We start from the raw sequence: 11,826 nt of genomic DNA on the forward strand, positions 1-11,826 counted from the left end.
AGATGTAGGTTTTATTGCGTTAATCAAGCCGACGTTGCCCCCTACTGGGCATAACAGGACATAGCTGGAAAGCTACCTCTACAATATCAGAATAGGTTAAGGCCGACACAGGCTACAGAAGGGCTAATTAAAATAAATAAATAAATAAACTTTTTCCCGGGATTCCCGGGAAATGGCTCGTCATTTCCCGGGATTTGATTCATGTCATTTTCGGGAAAAATATTAAACCCTACACTGCAGTGCAGTACATTTAATACCTATGGCATGAATTCTGAAACCTGACTGAAACTCTCCAAATAAACTGTTCCTCAGCAAATGATCAGTTAGCTGTTTTACAACTACTCTTTCAGAAAACTGTTCAATCGAAAACTTTATTTGTATACTTTTCCTACAGTAACAATGCAACTCAGTTTGCTCAAGAGCACTTAGAAAATTACCAAAATGTCTGTCTCAAGACTTTTGCACAGTATTGCACAGACTCGCTAATCAATACATTATGTGACGTCAGGTTTCCATCCATCCATTCGCTTCCGCTTATCCTGTTCAGGGTCGCGGGGGGGCTGGAGCCTATCCCAGCTGTCATAGGGTGAGAGGCGGGGTACACCCTGAACAGGTCGCCAGCCTGTCACAGGGCCAACACAGAGAGACGAACAACCTTTCACACTCACATTCACACTTATGGGCAATTTAGAATAGCCAATTAACCTAACCCCAGTAAGTGACGTCAGGTTTCTCCGCTCTTATTTTGACTGTGACACAAAATGCGGATGTGGAGGAGTGTGTTGTCACTTCCGGTCCGTGCCTCCGTCCGCTCCGTCTCCGGCTACTTCTGTCTCAGGTGATGGATGCTCAAAAGGTTAGTCTGATCGATCGGTAATCAATCACTCACACAGTCTGACGTGAGTGCTGAGGGGAGGGGCTGAGGGGCACGGAGGTACGGGAGAGGGCGGGGCAGGGGGGGGATTAGCTGCTAAGTATTAGCTGTTAGCTCCTCTCTCTGGTCGAGCTAGCATCAGTGTCAACGGGAGCTCTGAATCAATAATTACTGATCAGTGGGTGAGCGCAGGTCGGGGTCACATGATTCTTCAGGCTGTTCAGACCTTGAAGCTGCTCTGTTAACACCCCGAGTTTCAAAATAAAACCCTTACAGGCACATTTATTTTCAAAGTAAAAGCAGAAGCTTCCGGTGTCTCTGGCTCTGGAACCTCTCAGTTCAAATGTGTTTCACTGACATTTTGTGAAAACAGCATTACAAAAGCAGCATGTTACACTTCATCAGTAGAAACACAACACAATCACACAAAGATTGATACACCTGTCGTTCAATCAGTTCGTTGTTCTTAGAGAGTCTTCATCAAACCGGCAACTGACCAGGTAGGTGTTGGACCGACCAGATGAAGCAGATTTCTCTGCTCTCAGCTTTTATTTTGGCGGACTGAGTCCCGCTCACTGTTCTGTTGGAGTGTTTGGACTTCCTGTGGGGTTCCTGTGAGGTTCCTGTCTGTGGGCAGCTGCAGATCTTTGCAGGTCAGACAACAGCAGCTGATTGGTGGAGCTGGCAGGTGTGGTAGGGACAGAGATCTTTAACCCCCCCCCATCCGGAGCCAATGGTCTCGCCAGATGTGTCTTGGTAACTCGAACGGTATGAGGATGATGGTCAGGATTCTCGACCGCTGGTTTAGTCCATGCTGAGCTTCACCATCATAGAGGAAGTGCTGTAAAAATAAAGGTTTGAGAAAAATGTCTTAAATTTTTTTTTTTGTATGTGTTGTAAACAGGAAGCTCTGCGCAGGATCATCAGCACCTTAACCAATAAGAGCGAGGAGCTCCAAAACTTCTTGGAATCAGTCGACCACACGTTGACAGGCCTGCAGGTCAGCTCATTCATTGTCTGAAGAAGCAAAACCGGGAGCGAGGTGGGCGGGGCAAGACAAATTAAAGGCTAAATAACTAAAGTTACCTTTATCCAATCAGGAGGAGTCATGCAAGGTGATGTCAGAGTTGCAGGCGGAAATTGAGCAGTTATACACTGCTCTGGAGGAGAGGGGGGCGGAGCTCCGTGATATTATCAAAGAAGAGAAGCAAAGGAAGGAGATGGAGCTTCAGGTTTTTAAATTTATTCTTTTTTTTTACTTTACATATTTAGAATATTTCATATTTATATTGATGAATGCATTTGTTTATATAGGTTTATTTATCAATTGATCGATTGGTTTGTTTTCCGTGATTTTTCAGAAGCAGCTGTCAGAGGGAAAGTTCGCTTTGCTGTCATGTGAGGAGCTTCTCGACTTTGCCAATCAGACGCTGATCATCACCAATGAAGAAGAATTTCTCACGGTGAGGAGTGAGGAAGAGGAAGAAGCATCAGTTCATCCAATAAAAAAACTAAAATGTTTGTGTTTGTTTTTCAGGCTGCAAAACAAATCAAAGAGCGGTATGTCTGCATTCATTTATCGTGTTTATGTGGAAATGAAAGCTTGTTTTCATTGGCTGTTTGTGCACGTTTGATGATGTCAGATGTTTGTTTTTGTTTGTTTTTGTTTACGATGTTTGTTTGAAATTGTTGTCATTGATTCTTTGCAAACTGTTAACAAACTAACACCAAACTTCAAATTAAGCTTTCAAATGATTTGCATGCAAACTCCACCCCCAACCTTCCAAACCCCACCCCCAAATACTAACACCTAACCCCGCCTCCTCTACTGGTGCTCGCCCCCCTCACTGTTGCCAGGGTAACAATGGCGCCGGCTTTCCGGCTGACGACTCGGCCTGCGGTGTCGGACCACATGTCGCAGTTTACTGTGGACTTCAGTGAGGAGAGGGCAGGGCTTCTGCGACTTCACTTCCTGCCAGGTCAGCTGACACACAGCCTGTTTTTTTCTGTTCTGTGATGTCAGAGGTCACTTTTTTTTTTTTTTTCAGTGCCCAGACCGCCACAAATTGATGCCTCCAGTTGCATCGTCCGTGACAACGCCATCACGGTCACCTGGCGACCGCCCGGCGAGGTGGACAGCAGCAGCGATGGCAGCAGCGGACCGACTGAACGCTACGAGCTTGAATACCGGAAAGCGGAACGCGACAGTGCGCCACGAGCAGCAGCAGAGGCGTGCTGGGAGAAAGTCTGTGACATCACAGAGATGCAGGTCACCATCTCAGGTGAGGGGTCAGAGGTCATTACTGCAGCCTGTTAGCTTATTCGCATTAGCATGGCCATGACATCACTGAGTTTAAACCAAAGAGAAGAGTTTATTTCTGTGTTTCAGGTCTGAAGTTCGATTCACGCTTCATCATCGTTCGAGTACGAGCAAGAAACAAAGCGGCCGCTGGTGAATTCTCAGACCCTGTTGCCATAGAAACGCCAGGTGAGCACACAGTGTGAGTCATTTAGATTTTTGTTTGAGGGGCGGAGCTTTAAATCGTGTGATCTGTTTTTCTCTGCAGCGTATAACTTTGGCTTTGATGCTTCAACCGCTCACACTGAGTTGAAGGTTCAAGGTGACACAGTGACCTGGGAGCCACAGGGAGTCAAAGGTCATGATCCCCGAATGAGAGGCAAAGAAAACAAAAGCAGGTGAGGACAGGTGTTAGTGATGTCATTGGTTTGTTGATGAACTCGTCTCAAAAACACGATAAAGTTCATCATCACCAACAGTGTGGAGCTCACGGGGTTTTACTGTGAAAGAGAAGGACAGGAAGAGGCCCTTTCCTCACCTGTAGAGTAACACATCTTCTTAGCTGTACAGCTCAGGTAACGACAGAAGCCCCTCTAATGTCCATCAGGAGGCACTCTCACTTCCTCTGAAACAGCTAATTCTACCTCTTCTCTTCTTTGCTGGCTTTTGTGTTTCCGCCTGCTGCTGTACACCGCCGCGCCGTAGAATCTTCACTTCCTGTTTGTTTGTTTCTCTTTCACCTGCTGACTGCACTGGCCCCGCCCCCAAAGGTCAGCTGATTCAAAAGAATTGGAGAGTCAGGAGGCCACGCCCCTCATTAAATGCTTACTGGTGTATTCACTGTATCACTGTATGATTTGGTGATGAGGTCACAGCGCTCACCTGTCTCACCTGTACACACATACCTCAGTAAATAACCTTTGACCTTTTTGTCCTTCCTCAGTCTTCGTCCTGCATCCTCTCCGACTCGCTCAGGTAGAAACTGTCATGGCTGAATGGTTACCTAGCAACCACCAATCACTTTCTCCATTTGCCATCTTCACATCACTGCTGACATCACATCAGAGTTTAATTTCCTGTTTTAACAAATGTTCATGTTTGTGTTTTTATTTCAAAATAAAGCACCTGTTTTTGTTAACGAGGCACTTCAAGGGTTAAAAATGTTTGAAGGAAATGATGTCATAACTTAAACTTTTTTTTTTCATCGTTTAACCAATGAAAACGCTTTTCATCTTCCTCTCTGCTGCATTATCGCTTTGGTACAACCTCATTGGCTGTTAAACCTCACTGTTTCCTCCTCGCCACGTCGACATTTTGTAACGCTCTTACGTGTTTGCTTCAGCAGCCGGAGCGCCACGCCGTCGCCCAACAAGACGGCCGCCAGTCGTGGAGGACGCGACCGATTTGCCGGGGAGTCGTACACAGTGCTGGGTACTCTTAATACTAATACTGCACTCATTCTGCAGGGCTAATATTACAGCACTACTTCAACTACAGTCAGATTTTTATCAAACAGATTTTTAAAATTAAGTGTAATTAATTTGATTTAATTTAGATTTAAATTTTAAATATATTTGTAAAAAATTTCAAACATTAATATTTTAGTTTCATTTTTATGATAAAATTTTTAATTTTTCTAAATTTATTAAACATTTAATTAAAAAATTTTCTTTCTCCTTCTCCCAGGTGACCAGGAGATGACTGATGGTTGTCACTACTGGGAGCTCCGCCCCCTGGCTGATTGGAAGTCTTTTAGTGTGGGTGTGGCGTATCGGGCCAGCCTGGGACGCTTTGACCAGTTAGGGAAGAGCGCTGGTTCATGGTGTCTCCATGCCAGCCAATGGCTGCAGAGCTCTCTCGCCGCCAAACACAACAACCGAGCGAAGACCCTGGATTGGCCATTGCCTCAGCGAATCGGAATCTACTGCGACTACGACAGTGGTATGAAAAAAAAAAATTTCTCGGGCGCTCTTTGACACGTGTTTGTTTTCTCAGATTCAACTTCCTGTTTGTTTCAGGTGATTTATTGTTTATTGATGTTGATCGTCTTCGTCTTCTTCACGCCTTCAAAACAAAGTTCAGCCAGCCGCTCATCCCCGCCTTCACTGTGAGTATTATAGTAATACTACAGTATTGAAGTGGTATTGTAGTACTCTAGCATTACTAGACACTAATGTACACTACTGTATAATAACAATAACACTGCACAGTAACACTACAGTGATAAAACTACACTACTTCGGTAATTCTACAGTAACACTGTACAGTCACCATACAGTAACTTATTATACTGCAATACTCTGACTCCATCACAGTACTCTGGACATTTTCAAGTAATCTGTATTGCAGTACTCTGGTTGTGTCATAGTACTCTGTATGTATTGAAGTACTAACTGCAGTAAATCTCTGTCACAGGTTTGGTGTGGCGGTATCACCATAGCAACAGGTCTTCAGGTGCCGAGCTTCATGGGAAACTTCCTGTCGACTAGTCGGAGCCTCAGCAGCCCATCCCAGTGACTGATTATTTTAATGAGTCATGCAAATATTATCACTACTGTTGGTCTGAGCAGCAGTTTTCTATCTGATTTACTATTTACAGATTTTACTCTACTGTGAAGCTTTTATTGTGAAAGTCTAGAACTGAAGACAGTTTGTAGCTGGGACTTTTACTTTGAAATCTGCAGGTGTAATTTATTTTATTTTATGTTTACCTTGTGAGAGACTTTTATTCTGAAAGAGTGGATTTAGAGGTAGAGCTGCACATTGCTACTGAACTTTATTTTGAAACTCCCAGTTCTGACCACATGACTGACTTTTATTGTGAAGGAATCAGGGTAGAAGTTTTTATGAAATAATTGATTAAAATGTAAATTTATTGATCTGATCAGAATCAATATTTTCTATCAATGAACACAGTTTAAATAATAAGAGCACACATAAAACACTATCAAAAATATGATCCTATCAAAATAAAACATGAATTAATTCTGAATGCGCATAAATGTTTACAGTGTACTACACCCAGCAGCCAATCAGGAGAGAGGAAGTGTGACATCATCAGCTGTTTGCGACAAATGAAACTTGAGCATTATTATTCAGAATCATTGATCTGAAGCTGAAAGCTCCTCGTCATCAATCTTCTTCAGATGATCCTCTGTGCTCGTCTTCATCTCTCCTCCTCTTCCTCCTCCTCCGCCTCCTTCCTGGAGACCTCATATAGGCGAAAGGCAGCGAAGGCGGTGGCGAGCAGACAGGCGGCTCCAAGAATTGACCACCAACTGAAGGAGGAGGAGGAGGCTCCCTGCAGAGAGAAGGAGGAGGACGAGGGATGACATAATGTCATGTCAGAACCAGAAATCAATAATCAATAGTTTGATGGTTACCGTGATGAAGCTGTAGAGTCCAAAACAGAGGAGGATGATGACAGAGAGGATCTGAATGCAAACGGGAGGGCCAGAGTCAGCTGACATGATTAATCCTTTGCAAACCTCAGCAGCCAATCAGAGCGCTCAATTTCAGATTTAAATTCAAAATTTAAATCTGAAAACAAGTTTCTTAAGAAAAGATTTTTTTATAGTGGAAATCCTGATGAAAATGTGTATGCTGTCACACTGAGATAAACAAAATGACTTTAAAGATGAAAAATGAAAATTTTACAAATATAAAAACTATAATTAAAAAAACAACCTGAATGGAAAAATCTAAATAAACAGAGAACTAAAAAAGTGATTAAACATAAGACAAAAACACAGTGGTCGCAGCATCAACGCTGATCTGAGCGAAACATTTATAACAGCGCTTTAATCCCACACTGTAAAAAACTCCACCATCAGCTGATTACACTGTAAAAAAAAACAGGCCATCAGCTGATTACACAGAAAAAAAACTCACTTTCAACAGAGAAAACTTTAATTTTATTTTTAATTACTGTAACTTTCATTTTCTTTCTTACATAATAAGACAGAATACTGACTAAATATTAGCAATAAATGTGAAATGCAAATAAAATATACAAACAAATAATTACAAAAATATAAATTGTAATTAATTAAGATTAATGAAGGTTTGTGTAAAAATGTTTTATTTAAAGTGAAATAAAGCTTATTGTGGGAAGAAATGTTTAATAAACCTGCAGATGTTCTTTAAATTAATCTTATTTATCATTAATCGGTAATCAGAAAAGGACTGAAAGTCATTTTTTGTTGATGCAGCGTTCACGGGATGCACCTCAGCTGTTAATCCTGCACTCAGGTTAATGAGGCAGTGAATGCAGCGCACACACACACACACACACACACACACACACACACACACACACACACACACACACACACACACACACACACACACACACACAGAAAATCTGATTCAAGCTCAATAAAGAAGAATGAAGCCTCAGACTTTTTGTAATGGATTGATTATAAATCTGATCATCAATGGAACTTCTAACATTTTAACAGGTCTGTGTTGAAATAGTTTTATTTTAAATACTTCTGTATAGACACATTTGATTTTTATTTAAAAAAAATTTTTAATCTAAAATTAATTCAGACAGTTTGAGAGAAAGTAAGATGGACATGGAAGAACAAGGATTAAAATAAAAAAAAAATTATATGAACAGGCAATCAAAGGTGAGGGTGAGGAGTCATCTCCTTCAAACCCAGAGAAACCAAAGAAGAGGAAAAGGAAAAGAAGCAGAGCTGATGGAGAGAAAAGACAAAGGACAAGGGAAGGAGAGGAAGAGGAGGATCAGCAGCGTGCGAGGAAGAGGAGCTGCTGTATTCATTTCCCATGATGCTGCAGTCAGTTTTTTTGTGTGGCTTATATCAGAGCTGCTTCACCTCAACCTGACCTCCTACTCTTCATCACTGCTTCACCCACGTATCCACTCTGCTGGGCCTTCATTTTTATCAGACTAACTCTGCTCATGATTGACTGATGCCTCAGTGAAGATGATGGCTTGTTTCCAGGGGAACCGGGAGGAGTTTTACAGAGAAGTGCTCCTGTTGGACAACAGGAAGCTGATGCTGTCAGTCGAGCAGGGCATCAAGGTGAGTGCCGACATCCTGTTTGGGCGTTTCATCTCTCCTCTGGGTTGAACCAGTCTGCGGCCATCTTGAAACACCTCACAGCAGTTAGCTGGGTAGTTATTCTGCAACCCCATTATTACTGTAAACTTCCTGTTATGATCTTTGGTCTTAATGGTGATTTTAAAAACTGCATAAGTAGAAAATAAAGTTTAATTACTCTGATTGAAAAAAGGCTGAAAAAAATAATACTTTAAATTAGATCCGATAGGGCCGATAGCCCCTATAGGACAGGATTGATGGGATCGGCCCGGTAGGATAGTGCTGATAGGACTGATACATCCGATAGGGGCGATAGGGCCAGTTGGTCCTATAGCATAGGGCCGATAGTGTCATGAACTGCTTTAGCAGGAAGGATGAGGACACCAAAACAGGACACCAAAGGCAAAAGCTTCACTTAGAATTTAAGCTTTATTAACTGGAGTGTAACAAAGCACGGGCTGGACGGGAGCCAGCAGCACAACCTTCAATTCCTGAACTAAACTTGGCTACTTGGCATGGACATAAAACATGAGGTGCACAGGAGGAAACAAAGACTTAAACACAACAAACTGACCAGGAACTAACAAGAACACAGACAATATATACACACTTGGTAATGAGTGGAGTGACAACAGGTGGGATCACAGCTGAACATAATTTCGGAAACGGGATGGGGGAAGCAAAACTAAACACTAAGTACAGGGGAGACAAGACTGTCACAATAAAACAGGAACTAACTAAACATGGTATATGCAGATTGACACAGAGGAAACCTAAACATGAGCAAAACAGAAACCTAAACACAACACACGGAAACACCAGGAAGTCAAACTGAATGCAAGACATGAGAACAAAACAGACATAAGAACAATGACAAAACAGGAGGACATGGAAAAAAACACCGATAAGTATAACCAAAAACCGGGATAACCTAAAATCCTAATTCATAACTCAAAATACAGCTCAACGATACATAAGGCACACCGGGCCAATGGCCCAGGATCATGACTGATAGGACCAATACGATAATGTCAATAGCATCGATAGCACAGGGCTGATAGATCCGATAATGCCAATAGATCCAATGAGGCTGATACATCCGATAGGGGCGATAGGGCCGGCAGGATAGGGCCAATTGGACCTATAGCATAGAGCCAATAGGAGCAATAGGATATGGTCGCTAGCACCTATCGATGCAGGGCTGATAAATCCGATAAGGCCAACAGATCAACAGGTCAACAGATCCAATAGGGTCAATAGGGCTGGTAGGATAGGATCAATAAGATAGGGCAGTTAGAATAGGGTTGATAGATCAAATAGGACAGGGCTGGTAGCCCAGGGCTGATAGGAGTGATAGGACAAGGCCGAAAACACTGATAGAAAAGGGCAGATAGGGCCAATAGATCCAATAGGGCCGATAGATCCAATAGGGTCAAAAGGGCTGATAGGATAGGGCTGACAGGACTGATAGAATTGGGCCAATAGCTCCAATAGGGTCAATAGATCTGATAGGTCCAATAGGTCAAATAGGGGCAATAGGACCATTAGGATATGGCCAATAGGACAGGGTCGTTAGAGCCGAGGTACTCTAGGTTTTCCAGATTTCTGTCTCTTTGAGCAATGAAGGCAATGAAGATGGTAAATGGACTAGTTCTTATATAGTGCTTTTCTACTCAGTCTGAGCACTCAAAGTGCTTATACAACACATTTTACATTTACCCATGCACACCCATTCATACAAGCACTTCCAATATTAACTAAGCTAAGTGCTTTAATTATCTAACATCAAGGGCGTAACTTTGGGTCCAACATTGGGGGGGTTAAGCTCTCTGCCTATTTATTTATTTATTAAATCATTGACTTTTCTAAAAGGATTCAGGAGATTTTGGGTTAATTAGAAATGTATTAGAAATACATTGTAATGCTTTTGCTATGTATTTATTTAACTTTCTTTGTATTTACTCTGCACCTTCAACAATGAAGAAAAGGCTTACATTTTTCACATTTTCTTCCAACAGTAACAAATATCTTTCATGAACCTATTTTGTTTTACTACCAATTTTGCAGCCCCTTGTTCCACTTTTAAAGAAACTGTTTTAATTTGGCCAAATATAATAAATACAATAATTTACAGCAGTCTGTCCTCCACTGAGCATGTGAGAGTTTAATGCAATCTTTACTATTAAACACGTTCTGTAGAGAAAAAGGTTTGAACTTGATGTGTTTAAAATATAACGAGTCTCATCCTGGACCGTTCTGGGACTCATCTTCAGTCCTGTTATCAGTACTATTATTAGTCATTACTAACTAAATACATAAAATGTTCTGTGTGTGTTCACTTGAGTAAAACTATATACTTCTATAATGAGTTTAGTTTATTACATATTACAGGTATTGTACTGAGCCGCATGTGTGCAAATAACCACTTTTATCTTCTTTTTCTTTGACTCATTGTCAGATTAGGAGCAGCAGGTCTAACGGAGCTAAAATACCTGAACCGGTATTCATAGTGTGTCTGGTACACAGCGGCATAGTTATTAAATCATCAGCTAACAATACATTTACATTTACCTCATTTTGATTTTTCTTTTTACAAGGGGTGTTGTGGACCAACAATGAAAAATTGTTGGTGTCCGCTTTTTGGCACGCTTCATTTTTTCAAACTACACCCACTGCCCAGCAGCTGCTTCCACAGGCCAACGCTGCTGGTTGGTAGAGAAAGCAGGTTGTTGGGTGATTTGTGGGGAGTGGGGGGGTTACATTACCAAATGATTAAACATGCTAGTAGTTTATCCAAAATTGATAATGAATAAAGAAAATTAACATGTTATTCATGTAAGATGTTTTTTGTAAATCAAAATGATCATCTTTGGCATGTAGCCTGGAGTAGCCAGGAATCAAACCGCTGACCTTCCGATCAGTAGGTGACCTTCTCTACCTACTGAGCTACAGCCACCCCAAGATGAAGATGATGTGGTGTTCTGTCCTCAGAGGTCGTCAAAGGTGGTGTCCATCCTGCGGCTGGTGTTCGCTGAGCTCGGCGTAGTCGAGAATGAGTTCTTTGGTTTGAAGTTCTGTGATGATCGGCAGCAGACGGGTGGGAACAAAAACAGGAAGTCCAAACTGTGTGTGGCAGCACCATGACTGTCTTTGTTTCTTTCAAGTCTGGTTGGATCCTTCAAAGACTCTGTCGCAGCACCCAGAGCTTGGTGAGTATTGACATCAGCGTATTCTCATGCTCTTCATGTCATCAATAACTTCACTGATCTATTTTATTGATTTATCCTCAGAATCTGATTAGAAAAGTAGGGTCTTTGCATTACAATATAAAGCACCTTGAGGTGACTGTTTGTTGTGATTTGGTGCTATATAAAAAAATGATTTGAATTGAAAAGTGCATTTTTCTGTTTTTGTCCCAGCCTGGCCGCCGTACATTTTCTACTTTGGAGTCAAATTTTATGTTGAAGATCCATCAGAACTGAAAGAGGAAACAACTCAGTGGATCCTGAGGAATACATGAAACATAAAACACATAATCGTTCATGACAAGCTCATGTCACCTCATCACAGATACCCTTATATGG

At 41.8% G+C, this 11,826-nt stretch overlaps 1 protein-coding gene across 2 annotated transcripts; it reads left to right on the top strand.

Moving 5' to 3' along the window:
* Window positions 1-739: 739 nt before the first annotated feature.
* Window positions 740-7,406, top strand: fsd1l (fibronectin type III and SPRY domain containing 1-like). Of its 2 annotated transcripts, none has more exons than XM_030725749.1 (13): window positions 740-856; window positions 1,779-1,874; window positions 1,975-2,106; window positions 2,236-2,337; window positions 2,412-2,434; window positions 2,732-2,853; window positions 2,923-3,156; window positions 3,264-3,362; window positions 3,442-3,571; window positions 4,516-4,604; window positions 4,860-5,114; window positions 5,192-5,280; window positions 5,589-7,406. In XM_030725749.1, the coding sequence occupies exons 1-13, from the start codon at window positions 842-844 to the stop codon at window positions 5,688-5,690; spliced, it is 1,488 nt and encodes a 495-aa protein (XP_030581609.1). In that variant the 5' UTR covers window positions 740-841; the 3' UTR covers window positions 5,691-7,406. The 2 variants fall into 2 exon arrangements, with proteins under 2 accessions (XP_030581609.1, XP_030581610.1); XM_030725750.1 differs by having other exon boundaries at window positions 4,519-4,604.
* The last annotated feature ends 4,420 nt before the right edge of the window (window positions 7,407-11,826 follow it).

Source organism: Archocentrus centrarchus, unplaced genomic scaffold (assembly GCF_007364275.1).
Source record: "Archocentrus centrarchus isolate MPI-CPG fArcCen1 unplaced genomic scaffold, fArcCen1 scaffold_71_ctg1, whole genome shotgun sequence".
Classification (NCBI taxonomy): domain Eukaryota; kingdom Metazoa; phylum Chordata; class Actinopteri; order Cichliformes; family Cichlidae; genus Archocentrus; species Archocentrus centrarchus.

What these genes read in the sequence shown, in the direction of transcription:
- fsd1l (XM_030725749.1), top strand. An exon ending in ACACGTTGACAGGCCTGCAG is followed by an intron (nt 1,875 to 1,974) that starts GTCAGCTCATTC and finishes TTATCCAATCAG; the next exon opens with GAGGAGTCATGCAAGGTGAT. An exon ending in GCGACTTCACTTCCTGCCAG is followed by an intron (nt 2,854 to 2,922) that starts GTCAGCTGACAC and finishes TTTTTTTTTCAG; the next exon opens with TGCCCAGACCGCCACAAATT.